The 22,226-nt window shown below is 33.3% G+C and overlaps 1 protein-coding gene across 1 annotated transcript in view; it reads right to left on the bottom strand.

Moving 5' to 3' along the window:
• Positions 1-501: 501 nt before the first annotated feature.
• LOC102092446 (maltase-glucoamylase) overlaps positions 502-22,226 on the bottom strand; it is a 23,748-nt gene continuing 2,023 nt past the window's right edge. The window contains exons 3-22 of the mRNA XM_065041232.1: positions 21,991-22,087; positions 21,773-21,885; positions 21,298-21,423; positions 20,518-20,646; positions 20,186-20,293; positions 19,879-19,941; positions 19,383-19,517; positions 18,210-18,294; positions 15,860-15,998; positions 14,975-15,108; positions 14,494-14,528; positions 14,291-14,407; positions 13,355-13,503; positions 9,357-9,441; positions 9,169-9,225; positions 8,549-8,673; positions 4,638-4,726; positions 3,894-3,943; positions 1,540-1,710; positions 502-1,035 (exon numbers count right to left, since the gene is read on the bottom strand). Of these exons, the coding sequence (XP_064897304.1) occupies positions 973-1,035; positions 1,540-1,710; positions 3,894-3,943; positions 4,638-4,726; positions 8,549-8,673; positions 9,169-9,225; positions 9,357-9,441; positions 13,355-13,503; positions 14,291-14,407; positions 14,494-14,528; positions 14,975-15,108; positions 15,860-15,998; positions 18,210-18,294; positions 19,383-19,517; positions 19,879-19,941; positions 20,186-20,293; positions 20,518-20,646; positions 21,298-21,423; positions 21,773-21,885; positions 21,991-22,087 (2,070 nt within the window). The 3' untranslated portion in view covers positions 502-972. The remainder of the gene's footprint in view (positions 1,036-1,539; positions 1,711-3,893; positions 3,944-4,637; positions 4,727-8,548; positions 8,674-9,168; positions 9,226-9,356; positions 9,442-13,354; positions 13,504-14,290; positions 14,408-14,493; positions 14,529-14,974; positions 15,109-15,859; positions 15,999-18,209; positions 18,295-19,382; positions 19,518-19,878; positions 19,942-20,185; positions 20,294-20,517; positions 20,647-21,297; positions 21,424-21,772; positions 21,886-21,990; positions 22,088-22,226) is intronic.

Raw genomic sequence — 22,226 nt, 5'->3', positions numbered from 1 at the left:
TCCCTTCATATGGTAGAGCAGTAGGATTACATGGAGCTCTGCCTGGGGACACACAGTGTCAGCTGAACGTTGAGGAGTCAGCGTGAGAGGGCAGAACAACTTGGGTAGAGTTGTGGTGGGTGGACATCAGCTACTGATGAGGAAGAGGAATGAGATGAGGCCTCCTTCAGACACATGAAAGAAGTCTCATGTTTCCAGGGCCGTGTCCTCATGGCAGACCTGAGATATCAGAATATCTGCAAGGTACCGGCCATCCAGGAGGGTTTGGAGCTCAATGACAACATCTTCCTGACACGGGTGACTGAGGAGTCAGTGGGGTGAGGTGCCCTGTGGGACTGTCTGCAGTGCATTTCTGTCCCATTTCCTCCCTCCTTTCTCCCACCTGCTGTTGTGTGAAACACTAATTCCAGTAAATTTACAACATTACCTTCCATGAAATAAAAATTCAATAAAAACCTCAATAAAACTTCATTATTTTTTTTTTGTTTTTAGTTAATGTTCAAATGTCATGTTTAATTTTACATAACTTTGGATCAACAACTGCAGAATCTTTTAAATCAATCCATGTGATTGCCCTTAAATAATTATCTGTAATCTCAACTCATAAACAAGCAGGGAAGAAAAATGTGGGCAGATTTATTGCCCCATATGCCCTCAGTTCATGCCAATATTTTTATAAAATAAAATGAAATAAAATAAAATAAAATAAAATAAAATAAAATAAAATAAAATAAAATAAAATAAAACAAAATTTGAGTTAGGGAAATCACCTCATTTCACGTTCATCTCTTCATTTGGAAAGGCCAAGTTTGTCCAATTCATTTAAAAATGAGGCCAACACAAAACCACAACTCTGTTCTGCACAAAAGAACTTAAAACAACCCCCCCGTACATGTTTTTTACCACAAAATATCTGAAGAATTCAAAAAGAATTTGTGAACATGAGGAAGTTCCACGGGATTCGCGGGCGTTTTAACTCCACTGCAACGTGTAGCCTTGGCCTAATCGAAGTTCCAGGCCCGTGATTTCCAGGACCTTGGGAAAACATATTTAAAAAAGAGCCGTATTATAAAAAATTGACAGTTCTTATTTCAGATTGCTTCTCGTTACCTTCTTAATTTATCTTTTTTGATATTATATCCTATTCTATTATATCATGTTATGTTACATCCTACTATATTCTATCCCATTATACTATATTAATTGTAATAATTATATATTATATTACATTATAGCATATTATATTATCACATTATATTATAGTACATTATGTTATGCTCCTGTTGATTTTACATATTATGTTTCTATTATCAATATTCCTTTCCCATAATAATTCTACATTTTAATATATTAACACATTGTCTTTTGGCTGAAAGGCAGACGGAAACACAACTGAACACTGAGTCATAAATTGATAACTGAATAATAGTTAATTGAATTAAACATCAATGGATTTTAGCTCTGGGGGTCTCACTGAACAGCACGACCATGATTTGTGACTAGAATCATTAATTCTGGAGGAAAACTAAATGAATATACCTGTTTTTCACTGTTGTACGACACGACGTGAGGAGATGGAATTTCTTGCCCGTCCTGCGATACCATCACCCTCCGGACAGTTGAGCTCAGCCCCAAAATTTTAATTTGGGTGAACCTCAGATTATTTGGATCAGCGTAACCTTGGTGCAAAACCTTTATCTCTAAAACATCCTGAAGGAAAAGAAATACAAATATATCAGTGATTTTTTGCTTGGGCAGTTATTTGTCAGAAAACGCTTTTTCACTTCACTTCACTTCACTTCACTTCACTTCACTTCACTTCACTTTATTTTCCGAATGTTGGCAGCTTTGATTTTCTCCCTTCCTTTGCATCCCCTGCTGCTGAATATTAAACAGATTTGTCCCAATGTGAATTTTGCAGCATAGGAAAGGGTTAAAACAATTTGTTTTCATCATTCAAACCTTTTCTTTTTTTTTTTTCCCCTGATTTTCCAGTATTTCTCTGGAGTTTCCCAAACTACTGAATTCAGTGGAAAGATTTTGTGCAACCACCGGTTACTGCTGAAGTCCTGCGGGCATTTTGCCGATTTATTTTTAATTTGCCTTTTACAAATGCAAAAAAGAAAATACGCTTAAAATAGATTATGAAGCTTTTCATTCCCAAACTTAATTAATAATAATACAGTTATTTTATTGCATTCTTCATTCCTGATCGATTTACAACTGGTTTAATTAAGCTTTGCCTTAACAGCTTTCTGTAAAAGCAGGAAAAGGTGTATTTATAATGTCATTTTACAACTGAAAAGAGCAAAAAAAACCCCTTTTCTCCCTTAGCAGTTAATGTCCAATGACTTGACAAAGTCAAAATGAATGGGAAATAAGAGCGTCACTGATAAAATATTAAAATTAAAATGCAAATTAAAATTACTATTAAGAATAACAAATTCTGGCCACAAGGAAAATGAAACAACACGAATTTTTGTACAAAGCATTTCTTTTAAATTGATAGTCTGTATAATTCCCATGTAATTTAATTCCAGCTATTCAACTGCTTAAAACAAAAATGTAAAGCTAACATGCAGGAAATTGCAACAATTGTAATAAGCAGCACCAATCACTGACTTTATTACACAATATTTGCTCTGTGGTCTATTTTCTGTGCTCAAGAAAAAACTATAATAATTAAGAATAGCAATGAAAATTAATAATAGTTATAAAAAAATAAGAATAATTATTAAAATTAAGAATAAAATTGAAAATTAAGAACAGTGACTCCACACCGGCCTCTGTTCAAAGGTCCTGCTGGGACCTTTAAGCAATTAACAATTGTTAATAAAAATTAAACAAAACTAACGAATTTTTGCCCAACTGGCTCTTTTCCATCAGGACATCGGATGGTGGGAGCAGAAAATCTTGTCCAATAAATAAATAAATAAATAATAATAATAAATAATAATAAAAATAATAATAAAAATTAAGATATTTTGATAATATTATCTATTGTATCTTTATCCTCTTTTAATTTCTGGGTTTGTGTATGGTTTCTAATTTACATAATAGTACAGTATCCAGAACTGATAAATAAATATGTGTTTGTTGAGGAAGCTTCTAGTCTATCCAATGAATTTGTGTCTATGTAGACTTATGCTAAATTGAGGCTATAAAATGTGCACAAGCTGATTGGCTAAAATGTCTCAGTTTACAAGAATGGTTGAAAACCGATGTGCAGGTGACACAGCTGAATCGCTCTCGAGCTTGGCGGCCTCAGGCTGGGCCAGCTGCTTTATAAATATCAATACAAATGTGTGGAACAGCCTCATTGACATAAATGAAGTTTCCCCAACTTTTTGCAAAATTAGTTTATCCATGTAGGATACGCTATTGCATATATTGTCTCTTTGAAAAAAAAAAAATAAAATAAAATAAAATAATAAAATAAAATAAATAAAATAAATAAAATAATATAAAATAAAATAATAAAATAAAATAAAATATTAAATAAAGTAAAAAGAAAATTACAAAAAGAAAATTAAATAAAAAACCAAAACCAACCAAACAAGAACAAAATAAAAAAAGAAACTAAATCAAAGTAAAATAAAACAAGAAATAAAGCTAAATAAAATAAACCTTTAAAAGGAAACAAACCCAAACAAAAGAAAGGAAACCAAAATAAAATAGAGTCAAATATAACAAATTAAATTAAAGAAATTAAACAAAACAAAATAATAAAACCAAAATAAATGCTACCATTTCCAGGACACTGGTAATAGCCTGTCCGTCCCACAGAATCAGCAGCACGTTGGGATGTTGACACATTTTTAAAATGCCCAATTAAAATACTTTAATTAAACATAGCAAGGTAGTCACCCTGGGTGTTTGTTGCCATGACGTACCTGACGAGCCGTAAATGAGGTCAGCAGGTACTGCCCGGCTTCATGCGCCTCTGGGAAAAGCACACAGCAAAACTAAATGGATTTGCTGGTCACCTTTATGTTTTCAATTAAATAGAATTCTTAATTAAATAGAAGAAGATATATATGCAAATATATGTGTTTTGCAGAGCCTTCAACATTTTGTATGTTAATAAAAATCACAATGCTGTGTATTACTTGTGATAATCTCAGGAAATAATTTGTAGTTCTTACGAGACTTCTAGGTAGGTGCTATCTGAAGATAATTTGAATTTATTAATAGAAAGGAAATTAGTTAAATTCATCTATAGATACATTCCTCACAAGTCTGAAAATAAATTCTTATTATAAACATTATAAACATTTATGTCCAGGGCACAATTTAATTTATGGAAAATACATGTTCTATAAATAACAACATAGTTATTATTTTGCCATCACTGCATTCATTTTGCATTTTATCTTATTTTTATTTTACATTTTACTGTACATCTAGAATAATTAAAATTATTACACCTAAATTTTTTTTTTTAGTTTCATTAACTAAGTTAAATCATTGTACTGTAATATTTTTCTGATTTGTGCTCATGCTTCTTACGCCATGTTTTTACAATCACACAATAATCCCAAAACAAAAGTTACCTGCTCATGTTGGAAAAATGGCAAAGTTTATATACCCTTGATGCTGAATTTATTGAGCATGTGAAAACTAGATGATGTACTTACCGATGCTCACCCCATCGTCCCAATAAAGCTGCCCTTCTGCAGCTGAGCTGTCATTCAGTGCAACAATAAGTGCCAACGGGTTTTTTCGGCTATGAAATAAAAGAAAATAATCAGAAATAGAAATAGAAATAGAAATAGAAATAGAAATAGAAATAGAAATAGAAATAGAAATAGAAATAGAAATAGAAATAGAAATAGAAATAGAAGTAGAAGTAGAAATAGAAACAGAAATAGAAATAGAAATAGAAATAGAAATAGAAATAGAAATAATAGAAATAGAAATAGAAATAGAAATAGAAATAGAAATAGAAATAGAAATAGAAATAGAAATAGAAATAATAGAAATAATAGAAATAATAGAAATAATAGAAATAATAAAAATAATAGAAATAATAGAAATAATAAAATAATAGAAATAATAGAAATAATAAAATAATAGAAATAGAAATAGAAATAATAGAAATAGACATAGAAATAGAAATAGAAATAATAGAAATAGAAATAGAAATAGAAATAGAAATAGAAATAGAAATAGAAATAGAAATAGAAATAGAAATAGAAATAGAAATAGAAATAGAAATAGAAATAGAAATGAAATAGAAATAAATAGAAATAGAAATAGAAATAGAAATAGAAATAGAAATAGAAATAGAAATAGAAATAGAAATAGAAATAGAAATAGAAATAGAAGTAGAAGTAGAAATAGAAACGGAAATAGAAATAGAAATAGAAATAGAAATAGAAATAATAGAAATAGAAATAGAAATAGAAATAGAAATAGAAATAGAAATAGAAATAGAAATAGAAATAGAAATAGAAATAGAAATAGAAATAGAAATAGAAATAATAGAAATAATAGAAATAATAGAAATAATAAAAATAATAGAAATGATAGAAATAATAGAAATAATAGAAATAATAGAAATAATAAAATAATAGAAATAGAAATAGAAATAATAGAAATAGACATAGAAATAGAAATAGAAATAATAGAAATAGAAATAGAAATAGAAATAGAAATAGAAATAGAAATAGAAATAGAAATAGAAATAGAAATAGAAATAGAAATAGAAATAGAAATAGAAATAGAAATAGAAATAGAAATAGAAATAGAAATAGAAATGAAATAGAAATAAATAGAAATAGAAATAGAAATAGAAATAGAAATAGAAATAGAAATAGAAATAGAAATAGAAATAGAAATAGAAATAGAAATAGAAGTAGAAGTAGAAATAGAAACAGAAATAGAAATAGAAATAGAAATAGAAATAGAAATAGAAATAGAAATAGAAATAGAAATAATAGAAATAATAGAAATAATAGAAATAATAGAAATAATAAAAATAATAGAAATGATAGAAATAATAGAAATAATAGAAATAATAGAAATAATAAAATAATAGAAATAGAAATAGAAATAATAGAAATAGACATAGAAATAGAAATAGAAATAATAGAAATAGAAATAGAAATAGAAATAGAAATAGAAATAGAAATAGAAATAGAAATAGAAATAGAAATAGAAATAGAAATAGAAATAGAAATAGAAATAGAAATAGAAATAGAAATAGAAATAGAAATAGAAATGAAATAGAAATAAATAGAAATAGAAATAGAAATAGAAATAGAAATAGAAATAGAAATAGAAATAGAAATAGAAATAGAAATAGAAATAGAAATAGAAATAGAAATAGAAATAGAAATAGAAATAATAGAAATAGAAATAGAAATAGAAATAGAAATAGAAATAGAAATAGAAATAGAAATAGAAATAGAAATAGAAATAATAGAAATAATAGAAATAATAGAAATAATAGAAATAATAAAAATAATAGAAATGATAGAAATAATAGAAATAATAGAAATAATAGAAATAATAAAATAATAGAAATAGAAATAGAAATAATAGAAATAGACATAGAAATAGAAATAGAAATAATAGAAATAGAAATAGAAATAGAAATAGAAATAGAAATAGAAATAGAAATAGAAATAGAAATAGAAATAGAAATAGAAATAGAAATAGAAATAGAAATAGAAATAGAAATAGAAATAGAAATAGAAATAATAGAAATAGAAATAGAAATAGAAATAGAAATAGAAATAGAAATAGAAATAGAAATAATAGAAATAATAGAAATAATAGAAATAATAGAAATAATAAAAATAATAGAAATGATAGAAATAATAGAAATAATAGAAATAATAGAAATAATAAAATAATAGAAATAGAAATAGAAATAATAGAAATAGACATAGAAATAGAAATAGAAATAATAGAAATAGAAATAGAAATAGAAATAGAAATAGAAATAGAAATAGAAATAGAAATAGAAATAGAAATAGAAATAGAAATAGAAATAGAAATAGAAATAGAAATAGAAATAGAAATAGAAATAGAAATGAAATAGAAATAAATAGAAATAGAAATAGAAATAGAAATAGAAATAGAAATAGAAATAGAAATAGAAATAGAAATAGAAATAGAAATAGAAATAGAAATAGAAATAGAAATAGAAATAGAAATAGAAGTAGAAGTAGAAATAGAAACAGAAATAGAAATAGAAATAGAAATAGAAATAGAAATAATAGAAATAGAAATAGAAATAGAAATAGAAATAGAAATAGAAATAGAAATAGAAATAGAAATAGAAATAGAAATAGAAATAGAAATAATAGAAATAATAGAAATAATAGAAATAATAAAAATAATAGAAATGATAGAAATAATAGAAATAATAGAAATAATAGAAATAATAAAATAATAGAAATAGAAATAGAAATAATAGAAATAGACATAGAAATAGAAATAGAAATAATAGAAATAGAAATAGAAATAGAAATAGAAATAGAAATAGAAATAGAAATAGAAATAGAAATAGAAATAGAAATAGAAATAGAAATAGAAATAGAAATAGAAATAGAAATAGAAATAGAAATAGAAATAGAAATGAAATAGAAATAAATAGAAATAGAAATAGAAATAGAAATAGAAATAGAAATAGAAATAGAAATAGAAATAGAAATAGAAATAGAAGTAGAAGTAGAAATAGAAACAGAAATAGAAATAGAAATAGAAATAGAAATAGAAATAGAAATAGAAATAATAGAAATAATAGAAATAATAGAAATAATAGAAATAATAAAAATAATAGAAATGATAGAAATAATAGAAATAATAGAAATAATAGAAATAATAAAATAATAGAAATAGAAATAGAAATAATAGAAATAGACATAGAAATAGAAATAGAAATAATAGAAATAGAAATAGAAATAGAAATAGAAATAGAAATAGAAATAGAAATAGAAATAGAAATAGAAATAGAAATAGAAATAGAAATAGAAATAGAAATAGAAATGAAATAGAAATAAATAGAAATAGAAATAGAAATAGAAATAGAAATAGAAATAGAAATAGAAATAGAAATAGAAATAGAAATAGAAATAGAAATAGAAATAGAAATAGAAATAGAAATAGAAATAGAAATGATAATGATAATAATAATAATCATATTATTGGGAAATCACATTTCATGGTTGTCAGGTGTTATATATTCTAGACATTCTTTTTCTAGACATTTTACACAATCGCTGGTACCAGTCTTCCCCAATCCAGAGCATTTAAATGTGACCACAGCAAGGAAACGAAAAAGAGGAAAAAAAGCTATCATATAATTAAGGTTTATTATCTCAGGACTGCAAATGTTCACGTGAAATGGGAGATATGAAAGCAGAAAATTTGATTTTTCCCACGTTGAAATTAAGCAGAAAATGTGATTTTTCCCAGGTTGAAATTAAGGAGGGCAAAAAAATGCTCAAGCTGTGTAATTAAGACACAAATTATTTGCCAGGCCACTAATTAAATATCTCCTTTGGAAAAGGAAAAGGATAATAATAATAATAGCCACCTGTAAAATGTGGTATTAGCAGGACTTTGCTGAGCAAGGATGTAGCCACCTCGGATGTGCAGGTTGATATGTCCCAAAGGAGCCGATAAATCTCTAAATTGTCCCCTAAAGCCAATATATTCATCCTATTTATGATTAATAAGTTAAGAATAATTTTTAAAAATATAGTCTCTTTGTTGAATTACCCATTAAAACTTTTTTGAATGAAAGCTTGTAAATACAGACTAAAAATATATATATATATATATTATATGTTATTTATATTATACATATGATATAAATATATAATATAGCAATAAATAAATATATAAATGCATAAAAATGTAGAAAATAAAGACGTAATGCATATGTAATAAATACGAAAGAAACATAAATACATCCTAAATAAGTTGTTACTGCAAATCCTTTTTAATGCAGAACTACGTCTTTCCAATATAAAATCTGAAATTCTACATATATAAACCAATTTCACACCACCTGATGATCAGAGTGATGCGTGAAGCCTGAGGCCATACAAACCGTTTACATTTTTTGTTTTCTTCCCCTCCATTTTTTGAAAATAAATTGTGATTTCCGTTGAAGGGTTTAAGAAATATAATACATTTTTTAAAATTACTTACTGTGTGATAATCATACCAGCGGGCATTGGGCAGGTAAGCGTTCACCACCACAGCACCCTGGAATAAAACATTTTTGGTGTAAATCTATTAAAGCCCAAAAGTAACATTTAGATCACTTCTAATATTTTCATCAATTTCTAATATTGTCTAAATTTTACACCATGTTTTTTCTATTTTTGATAACTCACCTGTTCCAGGACGGGGCTGATGAGCAGTGCTGGTCCCCACAGAAATTGTTTGTAGATTTCCCATGTCAGTTTGTCATCCACAAACCTGTAAAACAAGAAGAAGTGATGGAACCCTCAGTGTCAGCATTTCCCCAAATATTTCCTCCTTGAAGCATTTTTTCTCAAAAAACCTACCATTTCCTCAACAGTAAGCATGCTCCCAGTAATAATACTTAATATTTATTTACGATTATTAATTTATAATAATCTATAAATAATAATAATATATATAAAAACAATCTATAGTTATTGCTGTTATTGCTTATATATATCATTTTACCATATAGTAATTATTATATGCACAGTGTATAATATATAAAATAATACATTATATGTCATATTATATAATAATATAATGATGTCATAATTATAATAGAATAATAGGTGATGATTATAAATAAATATTACATAGTAGGATACATAATAGAATATAAATAAAATATAGCAAACAATAAGTAGTACATATGTAATAAATATTATATATTATAAGTATATATTATATGCCTGTATATTCTCTCTATATTATATACTCTTATATAGTATACATTTTATATAGTATAAAATGTTATTGTTATACAGGTTATTTTAAAAAGATGGACACAATGTGAAATCGCAGAGCTTTGAAATTGGGTTCATCTTAATGTGAAAATGTGTATTGAGATCTTCATGTGAAAATCATTAGGGAAATACCACTTATTAATTTTCATTTCTGCTATTTCTTTAGGCTTGCTGACCTATCTACATATATATTAAATTATTTACTTAGGATATTTAAAGCACAAAACTTCACAAAAAAAAAAAATCAATCTCACTTGCTATTAGCAAGAGAAAAAATAAGTATCTGCCTAGTTACTTTCTGATTTGAACCATCGTTTTCTTTTTTTTGACAGGTACTTTGTCAGCCTTAGATCTTAAATTAGGGAAAATTAGGTTGGGATTCCACATTGCCAATTCAGTGTTTTTTAGGGGAACATAAGAATTTGTAAATATTACACTTCACCATTCAGGCATTAAACAGTTTTTGGCACATATTGCCCCCTCTGAACAGGTACAAAAAAAGTCTTATTACTCTAAAAATATGCTTAAAACAAACAAACAAAAAACAACCAAACAACAAAACACCTGTATCAGTAATATCACTTTGGATGAGGAGAATGAGCATTAAAAATAATATATTAAGTTTCTATGTAGTGAAGAAAACAAAAGTGGTCTCCATTTTGAGCCCTGAGGTGACCCTGCCACCTGTGGTGCCGCCATTCTGAGCCCTGAGCTGGTTCTGGTGCCACCATTCTGAGCCTTGAGGTGGTTCTGGTGCTGCCATTCTGAGCCTTGAGCTGGTTCTGGTGCCGCCATTCTGAGCCCTGAGCTGGTTCTGGTGCCGCCATTCTGAGCCTTGAGCTGGTTCCGGTGCCACCATTCTGAGCCCTGAGCTGATTCTGGTGCTGCCATTCTGAGCCCTGAACTGGTTCCGGTGCTGCCATTCTGAGCCCTGAGCTGATTCTGGTGCTGCCATTCTGAGCCCTGAGCTGGTTCTGGTGCTGCCATTCTGAGCCTTGAGCTGGTTCCGGTGCAGCCATTCTGAGCCCTGAGCTGGTTCTGGTGCCACCATGCTAAGCCCTGAGCTGGTTCTGGTGCCGTCATTCTGAGCCTTGAGCTGATTCTGGTGCCACCATTCTGAGCCCTGAGCTGGTTCTGGTGCTGCCATTCTGAGCCCTGAGCTGGTTCTGGTGCCACCATTCTGAGCCTTGAGCTGGTTCCGGTGCAGCCATTCTGAGCCCTGAGCTGGTTCTGGTGCCACCATTCTAAGCCCTGAGCTCGTTCTGGTGCCGTCATTCTGAGCCTTGAGCTGATTCTGGTGCCACCATTCTGAGCCCTGAGCTGGTTCTGGTGCCGCCATTCTGAGCCCTGAGCTGGTTCTGGTACTGCCATTCTGAGCTGAATCTGGTGCCGCCTTTCTGAGCCCTGAGCTGGTTCTGGTGCTGCCATTCTGAGCCTTGAGCTGGTTCCGGTGCCACCATTCTGAGCCCTGAGCTGGTTCTGGTGCTGCCATTCTGAGCCTTGAGCTGGTTCCGGTGCCACCATTCTAAGCCCTGAGCTGGTTCTGGTGCTGCCATTCTGAGCCTTGAGCTGGTTCCGGTGCAGCCATTCTGAGCCCTGAGCTGGTTCTGGTGCCACCATGCTAAGCCCTGAGCTGGTTCTGGTGCCGTCATTCTGAGCCTTGAGCTGATTCTGGTGCCACCATTCTGAGCCCTGAGCTGGTTCTGGTGCTGCCATTCTGAGCCCTGAGCTGGTTCTGGTACTGCCATTCTGAGCTGAATCTGGTGCCGCCTTTCTGAGCCCTGAGCTGGTTCTGGTGCTGCCATTCTGAGCCTTGAGCTGGTTCCGGTGCCACCATTCTAAGCCCTGAGCTGGTTCTGGTGCTGCCATTCTGAGCCTTGAGCTGGTTCTGGTGCCACCATTCTGAGCACTGAGCTGGTTCTGGTGCCGCCATTCTGAGCACTGAGCTGGTTCTGGTGCCACCATTCTGAGCCCTGAGCTGGTTCTGGTACTGCCATTCTGAGCTGAATCTGGTGCCGCCTTTCTGAGCCCTGAGCTGGTTCTGGTGCTGCCATTCTGAGCCTTGAGCTGGTTCCGGTGCCACCATTCTAAGCCCTGAGCTGGTTCTGGTGCTGCCATTCTGAGCCTTGAGCTGGTTCTGGTGCCACCATTCTGAGCACTGAGCTGGTTCTGGTGCCGCCATTCTGAGCACTGAGCTGGTTCCGGTGCTGCCATTCTGAGCCTTGAGCTGATTCTGGTGCCACCATTCTGAGCACTGAGCTGGTTCTGGTGCCGCCATTCTGAGCACTGAGCTGGTTCCGGTGCCGCCATTCTGAGCCCTGAGCTGGTTCTGGTGCTGCCATTCTGAGCCCTGAGCTGGTTCTGGTGCTGCCATTCTGACCTGGTTCTGGTGCTGCCATTCTGAGCCCTGAGCTGGTTCTGGTGCTGCCATTCTGAGCTGGTTCTGGTGCCGCCATTCTGAGCCCTGAGCTGGTTCTGGTGCCGCCATTCTGAGCCCTGAGCTGGTTTTGGTGCTGCTATTCTGAGCTGGTTCTGGTGCGGCCATTCTGAGCTGGTTCTGGTGCTGCCATTCTGAGCTGGTTCTGGTGCCACCATTCTGAGCCCTGAGCTGGTTCTGGTGCTGCCATTCTGACCTGGTTCTGGTGCCACCATTCTGAGCCCTGAGCTGGTTCTGGTGCTGCCATTCTGAGCCCTGAGCTGGTTCTGGTGCCGCCATTCTGAGCTGGTTCTGGTGCCGCCATTCTGAGCCCTGAGCTGGTTCTGGTGCTGCCATTCTGAGCTGGTTCTGGTGCCGCCATTCTGAGCCCTGAGCTGGTTCTGGTGCCGCCATTCTGAGACCTGAGCTCGTTCTGATGCCGCCATTCTGAGCACTGAGCTGGTTCTCCTGCTGTCATTCTGAGCTGATTCTGGTGCCGCCATTCTGAGCCCTGAGCTGGTTCTGGTGCCACCATTCTGAGCCCTGAACTGGTTCTGGTGCTGCCATTCTGAGCCCTGAGCTGGTTCTGGTGCTGCCATTCTGAGCCCTGAGCTGAGGAGCCCAAGACTGACCCCAGGATTCACGATTTGGCCTCCCCGGTGCCCAGCGCAGGGTACGGTCACTGCCCTTGTCCCGCGGGCCACACTGGCGGTGACACAAGCCAGGCGGCTGGTGGTGATACAAGCCAGGATGCTGGTGGCCTCTTGGCCACCTGGGCACATGCTGACTCATATTCAGCTGCTGTCAGCAACACCCCCGGGTCCAGATCCCTCTGTAGATCCTTCCCACCCCAGCAGATCAACACTGCCACCCAACGTGGCATCATCTGCATCTCCCTGGGGTTCACCCGATCCGCGGCCTCGATCCGGCGGATTTCCCTGGGAGCTGCTGGTTAACGCAGCGGGACGGACGACACAACACTTACTCGTGCAGCAGGGGCCGGACGACGGTGCTGCCGCGGGCGTTGGCTTCGTACATCAACGTGTACAGATACGGCAGGAGAGAATATCGGATGTTCAGCACGTTCCTTGAAATGTCTTCAAATGTGGAATTCCAGGCAACAGGATCTTGCCTCTAAACAAAATAATCTCTTGTTATTCATTAGGATTATTTTGTTAGGAAGCGATGGGGGAAAAATGACTTCAGCATCTTTTTTTCATCTTATTACCCATCAGTTCATATAATTTAGCAGCAGTACTTGTCAAACATGCCTTAAAATCAACATAGCGAAGCCCAGCCGAGGAGATCTGGGTAAAGCTTTGCAAATTCCTTCAATTCCAAGTATTTTCATTTATTTCTCTGTTCTTTAATGAAAACCAAACAGCTCTGCTCAACCTAAAGCTCTAATGTGAATAAAAACACTATTTCCCTTATTGCCATTTTCCCAGTTTTACAACTTATTATCATACACTCCGCAGCACAGTCCACAGTATCCAATTATTTTCTTTTATTCTTAAAATAAATAAAATATTTTAGAGCATGAAGCAGGCAAAGTACAGGAATTTTAGATATCCAGGTATCTCATTGTACTGGTCCCTTTTCTAATTTGCTGGAAAAACGTTAATAATTAGGCATGACGATACTAAGGTCAGCGTTGTCCCTTTAAATCTGTGTGGTCATCAAAGTAATTATTTCAGCCTTGTAAGTGTGGCACACGGAAATAAAAATTAACTACATTTTAAAAATAACTCTTTTCATCTTGTAGAGTTGGTATGTTTAAGTAGAATTGGAACACGTGAAAAATAACAGTTTTATGCTTATATTTGTGGTGTGTTTACATGAAAATGGCATAAATGGGGAACAAAAAATAAAGGAAATGGGGAAAATATGAGAAAAAAAAGAACAAACAGAAGTTTCTCACCTTTGATCCTTCGCCATTGTGATTCCTTGAATACGGGTAAAAGGCCCCAAGCTCCATCCACCGAGCGCACAGCTCGTACTCCGAGTCTCCGAAGAAGCCACAGATATCAGCTCCTGTCTGAAAATTAGATAAAATAAAATACAATGGCAATACTATTTTGTTAATAAAGAAAACAACTATAAGGTAATAAATCGGGAGCTTACGTAAGATATTCCGAAGAGACTAAACTCCAACATGCCTGCAATTAAATAAAAAATAATTCAATAATAAAAAATAATTCAATAATAACAACTACACTTTTTTTTGGTATAGTGAGGGTTTCTCAGGATGAGAAAAGGAAAATAATTTCCAGAATTCCCCTATTTCTTCGGAAGCAAAGCAGCTGATTTGGGGTAAAAAGGAGAGGACGAGTTTGAGGACAATGTGTTGCTCAAACCCACAAATCAAACCCAGTGCCATTAGAAACCACGAACTTTCTTAAAAGGCAAAAAGAAAGAGGTCAAGTAGAAATTGGCTGTAAATTCCAATTGCCTGAGTGGGTAGCCCATTTGGGCTAAAAAAAATGAAGGAAATCAAGACAAAACATGGAATAAATTAGTTATTAATAAATTTTTTTTAGTTATTACCTTCATTTTATTTCATTAAATGTATTAATTTTTATAAATTGTGTTATCACTAACGTACCTATGATGGATTTATCCAGCTGGTTCCAGGCAGCCGTGTTGTCCCCCAGCCAATGTCCCGACCACTTCCCGCTGCTGGGGAAGGTCGAGCGGGTGACGACGATTCCTCGCTCCCCCGTGACGCTCCGCAAGGCGCTGGGAGGAGAAACCAACGGGGTGAGAACGAGAAATAACAGTAAAAAGTCTTACTCATGACTCCGAAAATAAAACTGACAGCTCCTCTTCCTGTAGGGAAGCTCTGCCTGTGACCAGGAGCAGCCGTAAACCAAATGTATGTTTTTTTAATTGCAATTATGATCCACACATCTCCGGAATTAAGCGTCAACTAACTGGTTGTTAGAAAATGAATTTTCAAAACCAGGTGTCACTATATTAGGGATTTCCAGTTAAGACTTCATGGGAAAACACAAGTGTGGCCCAACTTACACATTTTTTTTAAGGGCTACATGATCTGGTCCAGGGCACATTAGTCCATTATTACAATAATAATTACAATTTGCAGCAACAGCTAAAAACAGAAGTGAATTTTCCCTTTTCAACACCATCTCATTTATTTCAATGAAATTCACATAAGTCTGGTTGGATTGTAGGCTATATTTTAAAATCTATGTTCATTTGCCTTCCTGTGATGCAAGGCCAAAGGAAGCTCAACACTATGATAAACCAATTTTTTGTAGAAATAAAAAATGTTGTGTACTTGAACTACTCAAATCAAATTACCTGCAAGCAGCTGAATTGAAGAACTGAAGATATTCAGACAAATAGGAAAATTATGAGAAAAAAATATTTCCAGTAAATAACTCCGAAACTTTTGGCATGAGAACAGAGACACCAAATATTAATTTGCAACATTTTCTGGAAAGAATGAAAAAAAAAAATTACTTACTCGAGGGTCGGTTTTGTTTGTGACCACCCGTAAAGGTTGTGGACGTCATAGTGACGGACGGGGGAACCGTCGGGGAGGAATTGCTGCCCCTCCATGCAGAGCGTCTTGAAAGCCAAGCCCTCCGCCCGTGACCCCAGCTCTAGCAGGAACGGAGTGAAAACACATGTGTCTTAATAATTCGCATCCAGGGAGAATTTTAACGAGTGGTTAGAAAATAGAAAGAAATGGAAATGGAAATGGAAATAGAAATAGAAATAATAGAAATAGAACTAGAACTAGAACTAGAAATAGAAATAGAAATAGAAATAGAAATAGAAATAGAAATAGAAATAGAAATAGAAATAGAAATAGAAATAGAAATAATAGAAATAGGAATAATAGAAAGAAATAGAAATAGAAATAGAAATAGAAATAGAAATAGAAATAGAAATAGAAATAGAAATAGAAATAGAAATAGAAATAGAAATAGAAATAGAAATAGAAATAGAAATAGAAATAGAAATAGAAATAATAGAAATAGAAATAGAAATAGAAATAGAAATAGAAATAGAAATAGAAATAGAAATAGAAATAGAAATAGAAATAGAAATAGAAATAGAAATAATAGAAATAGGAATAATAGAAATAATAGAAATAGGAATAATAGAAAGAAATAGAAATAGAAATAGAAATAGAAATAGAAATAGAAATAGAAATAGAAATAGAAATAGAAATAGAAATAGAAATAGAAATAGAAATAGAAATAGAAATAGAAATAGAAATAGAAATAGAAATAGAAATAGAAATAGAAATAGAAATAATAGAAATAGGAATAATAGAAATAATAGAAATAGGAATAATAGAAAGAAATAGAAATAGAAATAGAAATAGAAATAGAAATAGAAATAGAAATAGAAATAGAAATAGAAATAGAAATAGAAATAGAAATAGAAATAGAAATAGAAATAGAAATAGAAATAGAAATAGAAATAGAAATAGAAATAGAAATAGAAACAGAAATAGAAATAATAGAAATAGGAATAATAGAAAGAAATAGAAATAGAAATAGAAATAGAAATAGAAATAGAAATAGAAATAGAAATAGAAATAGAAATAGAAATAGAAATAGAAATAGAAATAGAAATAGAAATAGAAATAATAGAAATAGAAATAGAAATAGAAATAGAAATAGAAATAGAAATAGAAATAGAAATAGAAATAGAAATAGAAATAGAAATAGAAATAGAAATAATAGAAATAGGAATAATAGAAATAATAGAAATAGGAATAATAGAAAGAAATAGAAATAGAAATAGAAATAGAAATAGAAATAGAAATAGAAATAGAAATAGAAATAGAAATAGAAATAGAAATAGAAATAGAAATAGAAATAGAAATAGAAATAGAAATAATAGAAATAGAAATAGAAATAGAAATAGAGATAGAGATAGAAATAGAGATAGAGATAGAGATAGAGATAGAAATAGAAATAGAAATAGAAATAGAAATAGAAATAGAAATAGAAATAGAAATAGAAATAGAAATAGAAATAGAAATAGAAATAGAAATAGAAATAGAAATAGAAATAGATATAGACATAGACATAGACATAGACATAGACATAGACATAGACATAGACATAGACATAGACATAGACATAGACATAGAATACTTGCCTTTGGAGTATTTACATGGTAATTTCTTTTATTTTAATGAAAATGACATTTTTGCTTTTCTGAAATTGGATTTCAGAAGTTTAGGAAACGCTGACAAGTTATTTCAGAAATGTAGGAAATTCTGGAATTCTATTGCAAAACTTTAGGCAATTCTGAAATTTCTGATGCCATGCAAGTACCTGGGCCCGTGAGAGACATATTAATAGCAACTCAGTTCTAGACTGATGAGGATAAAGAGTAAACAGAATTTATCCTGAGTGAGAAAATATTGCAATTTTTTTGTACCAAGACCATATACACAGAGAATTTGGAGGAAAGTCCATTCTGAATATTCTGCTTCCCGAGAAATTACATTTCAACACATCAGGAGGCAATGGGAGGACTCTAACCAAGCAGCAGTGAGTTATTGCTAATTAACCCTAACCTACATCAGTAGTAAGACCCTTCTGAAAAGAGCAAGGATTTCAAGATCATTCCTCAAATTAGGCCTTAAAATTTTACATATTTCAACAACTCAGAGGAGGCACAAGGATATTTTTGAAAGTTTTAGTAATTAACTGCATTTTTTAATTTTCAAAACCCTGACAGGCACAGTATGGACTGTGTCCAAAGCAAAGGCCCAAGATACAAAATAGGTACAAAAATCTGGCCAAAAAAAAGTTATTTTAAAATGTTACGGCAGTGATCAGACTCACGGGGCATATATGGTGGAAAGTTGAGCTCTTGGTTCCTGCAGCCACCAACAGCACCATTAACGAAGCTCGAAGGTTCGTTCATGTCCTGAAAACAGAAAGTGAAATGTCAGGTTAACACATTCCTCTTAAATTTAATACATCAGTTCCTCTCGGGTATTTTAGTTGTGCCCTGAATATTTAATAGTCTTTGCCAGCAGGCTGACCACGTACATTGAATGAACAGGGAAATGCAGATTTTTAGGACTACTCATTGCATTTCTTCATTAGTAAAAACCACTGGTTCCACAGATATTTTTTTCTGATGAGAAATTCAGTTCATAGGCAGATTCTGAATTTCTCATTTCCCAGAGAGCAAAGCACAAAATTCATGGAGATTAATTTAAGGCAGAGGCTTCCATGTCTTATTTCTCAACTATATTTCCAGAAATGGGCAGGTTTTCCCCTGTGAGAAGTGAAATCAATACAGAAACTATTGCTACAGATACATGAATTTCTAAAATCTCTGAATCTGGTAATGATGGCGCTTGTCCTCGGTGCCCACGATCCTCTGGTTGCAGCCATGATACATGAAATTCTAAATATTCTCCTGGGTTTCTACATGTTTTGTGGTTTTCTATAGAAATATTATTTAATAATTTAATATAATATAATGTAATAGATTCTACAGCTATTGCAAGTCCGTGTCATTTAATAAGGAAGCTAAACCTGTTTCTCTCACTTTACCTTGCAGAAGTCATAATGGTGAAAAAATAGTCTCTCACTGCCAATAAAACAAAATCAAAGAAAATAAAACTATATAATAAAATAGTAAAAAATAACCCAAAACCAAAATTAAAAAACCAGCATGCACACACACAAAAACCTAAACCAAAAAACAACTTTAGGAAGTCACGGAACAACACCACCACTGCAAAAGAGCCTTTAGGTGAGTCACAAGTAAATAAGGAAGATCTGAGAAAGTAAAATTTTTCAACATGGAAAACAAAGGGGAAATAATGATGCTGTTCAAAAGAAGGATTTTTAAACATTTGAAATTATATTTAGTATATATTTAAACATCTATTTCCTTCCTTCCTCGAAGGCATCAGAAGAGGGTTTTGAGGAGTTGAGAGTCAATCCTGGAATAAAAATATGTGGAAAAATCTCAGAAATAGAAACATTTTTCACACTTACTATCCAGATGCCGTCGAACTTCAAGCTTTGCGATGCGTTGCGGGGGTTATCGTAGACTTCGGCGATTTCTCTCGTCCACCATTCGGTCGTGGAATTGCGGAAGAAATCTGGAAAAGCGGTGTACGCACGGTAGATCTGGAAAAGAAAAAAGAATCATTGAAGCATAGACACAGGAGTGTCCTACTACTAAAATGTTGTGATTAGTTTAGTTATTTAAAAAATACAAATTGATTTTTTTCTTAAATAATTCATGGGTTTGCAACAGTTTTTAGGTGTTCTGACAGAAAGGTTGGAGTCTGACCTCTGATTTTATTTACATAATTAACCTCACTCTGATTTCATTTAGGTTTTTTGGATGTTCTGGTAGAAAAACTGGGCACTTTCGGCATCTGAATTTGTAGAGGAAGTTTAATTGGACATTTAACTTCTATAAACCTTAACGAATTTGCTGCTCCCTCTCTATTTGTGTCAGTCCTCAAAGATAATCAGCATTTACCTCCACTTGGGTGTCCCAATCCAGTGAGTCATTAACGATGACGTTCGGAAGATCCGGCCACACCTGGGAGGAGGAAAGAGATGGTAAAATGATCAAACTAAACTGGATGAAGAAATGAGGATCAACAGCAATAAAGCTTCACTTCCACGTCTTCCAATGGTGACTCAAACCAAGTATATTTCCATTTGTAGCATTCAACGTGTCATCTAAATTTGGGAATGTACGTGAAATTAGACATCTTCTCCCCAACATCTGACCTTGCATGATGCTTATTTAGCTAAATAATCCTCTTTTTTAAGAACCCCACCTTTGCGTATATGATGTCATCAGTATTGGGCCATTTGATGAAGACGTCCTTCTCCAAAGCTCTTGTGAAGGCGAGGTAATTGGTTTCGTTAGCAGATATGGCTGGGTCCTAAAATTAAAGGATTCATTCATTAATACAAAAAATATTTTTAAATAGTAACAAATTATTTAATTAATAAAATAATTTAAAAATAAATACAATTTTTATGCTCGAAAGACAAGCACTGAAACCCCAATAATACGTTCTGTATTCTGCAATGCTGTACTGTATCTTAAAACCAGAATTCAACTGGAATTTAAAGCTGTAATTTAAAACAAGAATTAGACACTCACCAGGATCAGGATAAACCTCATTCCTTCTTCTCGGATTTTGTTAATTAGAGCTGGTAAGCCGGCGAAGTGCGGGCTGAGGGTGAAGTCCAGCTGCCGTTCCATATAGTCAATATCCGCATATTGGATATCCTGTAGTTTACACACACAAAAAAGGGCTTTTTTTGGTCATTTCCTGAATGACACGATGCATCAGCAAGTTCATCATCCATTTGCAAAAATAGGCAAGCTACTGATTTTTTTTTATTTTAGTGTAAAATTGGGATCTGCTGCAGCTTAAGGCTCAGGTTATCAGATGAACAAACTCCCACAACCCATCCAGTCAGAAATTCAACTTTCACCACTGTATTTATGGTGAAAAAAAAAAAACAGAAATTCATACATGTGAACCTGAAAATATTTGTGCAGATGTATAAATATATATTGATAGAGATGTTGCCTGCGTCTGTGTTGCTGCACACTGTTCAGAAACAAGGGAATCACTCCATGCCAGAATAATTGGATGTTTTTAAAACACTGAAGTCTGATGTTTGTAAAATGAAAGCCATGCTTACTTTAGGTAGCTTGGGTAATTTTCCCCAAAACACACCAAAATGTAGCTTTTTCAGCACAGGATGATGTATAACATAAACAAAATTGCTTTTGTTTTGTTTCCCTGCAAAGTGCATGGAAAAGTTGAACTGTGTCATTAATCGTAATATTTCTTTTACTATTTTAAGTTAGATAATACCCCAAAACTGGAGATTCAAGCAGCACTGCAATATGTAATCACTCTCAACGTACATAGGGTATCCCGGCTGCTTTCATGTCTTCCACCAACGTGGCGATTTCGGCGTCATTTTCATACCCGTAGCGGCACAACTGGAATCCCAGCGCCCAGTAGGGTGGCATGACAGGCCGCCCAACCAGCTGAAAATGGAAAAGAAATCATCATAATTATTGCAAATAGGTGAAAACAGAAGAAAACAACTATGGCAATTAAAAAGGTAAATATAAAAATTCAAACAAAATAAAAAGAAAAAACAAAAAAAAAATAAGTTAAAAATAAATCAAACGTTAAAAAAATAAAAGAGAATTAAAAAGACAATAAAAATAAAACTAAGAATAAAAGAAGAATAAGGAAAAGAAAAGGGAGAAAAAACGGAAACGAAGGGAAAGGGAAAGGGAAAGGGAAAGGGAAAGGTAAAAAGGAAAAGGGTGAACCAAACCAAACCAAAAGAACCCAAAACCCTTTGAATTTGCAAAAGTAGAACCGTACTGCGGTGTATTCCTGAACAACAAGCTCTGGCGTCGGCCCCAAAACCATGTAAAAGTCCAGAATTCCGCCAGTTGTGCGATAGGTCAGAGCAGGCGTGGGCTGGAAGGTCACATCTGGAAAAGTATGAGAAGGCAACAAATCCCTGTGTAAGGCAGAAAACTGAACACTGGAGTGAAACATATGGAGAAAAGAAAGCAAAATTGTATTATTTTTTTTACCCATTGCGTTGCTGTTAAGCAAGAGAACACCGTGGGCATTGCCGTCTTCTTCAAGACCCATGTAGAATGGCTGGAAACCATAAGAATTCAACTTGTACTGCAAAGAAATAAAGTATCTTCAGTTGGAATGACATCATAAGCATTCGGTTATTTACACCTAACAACAAATTATCCATTGTCAATAACAAGGTTAATAAATTATCTGATACACAACGGTCGAGCATGCAGCAGAAACG

The sequence above is a fragment of the Columba livia genome, chromosome 25 (assembly GCF_036013475.1).
Source record: "Columba livia isolate bColLiv1 breed racing homer chromosome 25, bColLiv1.pat.W.v2, whole genome shotgun sequence".
Classification (NCBI taxonomy): Eukaryota; Metazoa; Chordata; class Aves; order Columbiformes; family Columbidae; genus Columba; species Columba livia.
This window is presented reverse-complemented; position numbering and strand designations above follow the sequence as displayed.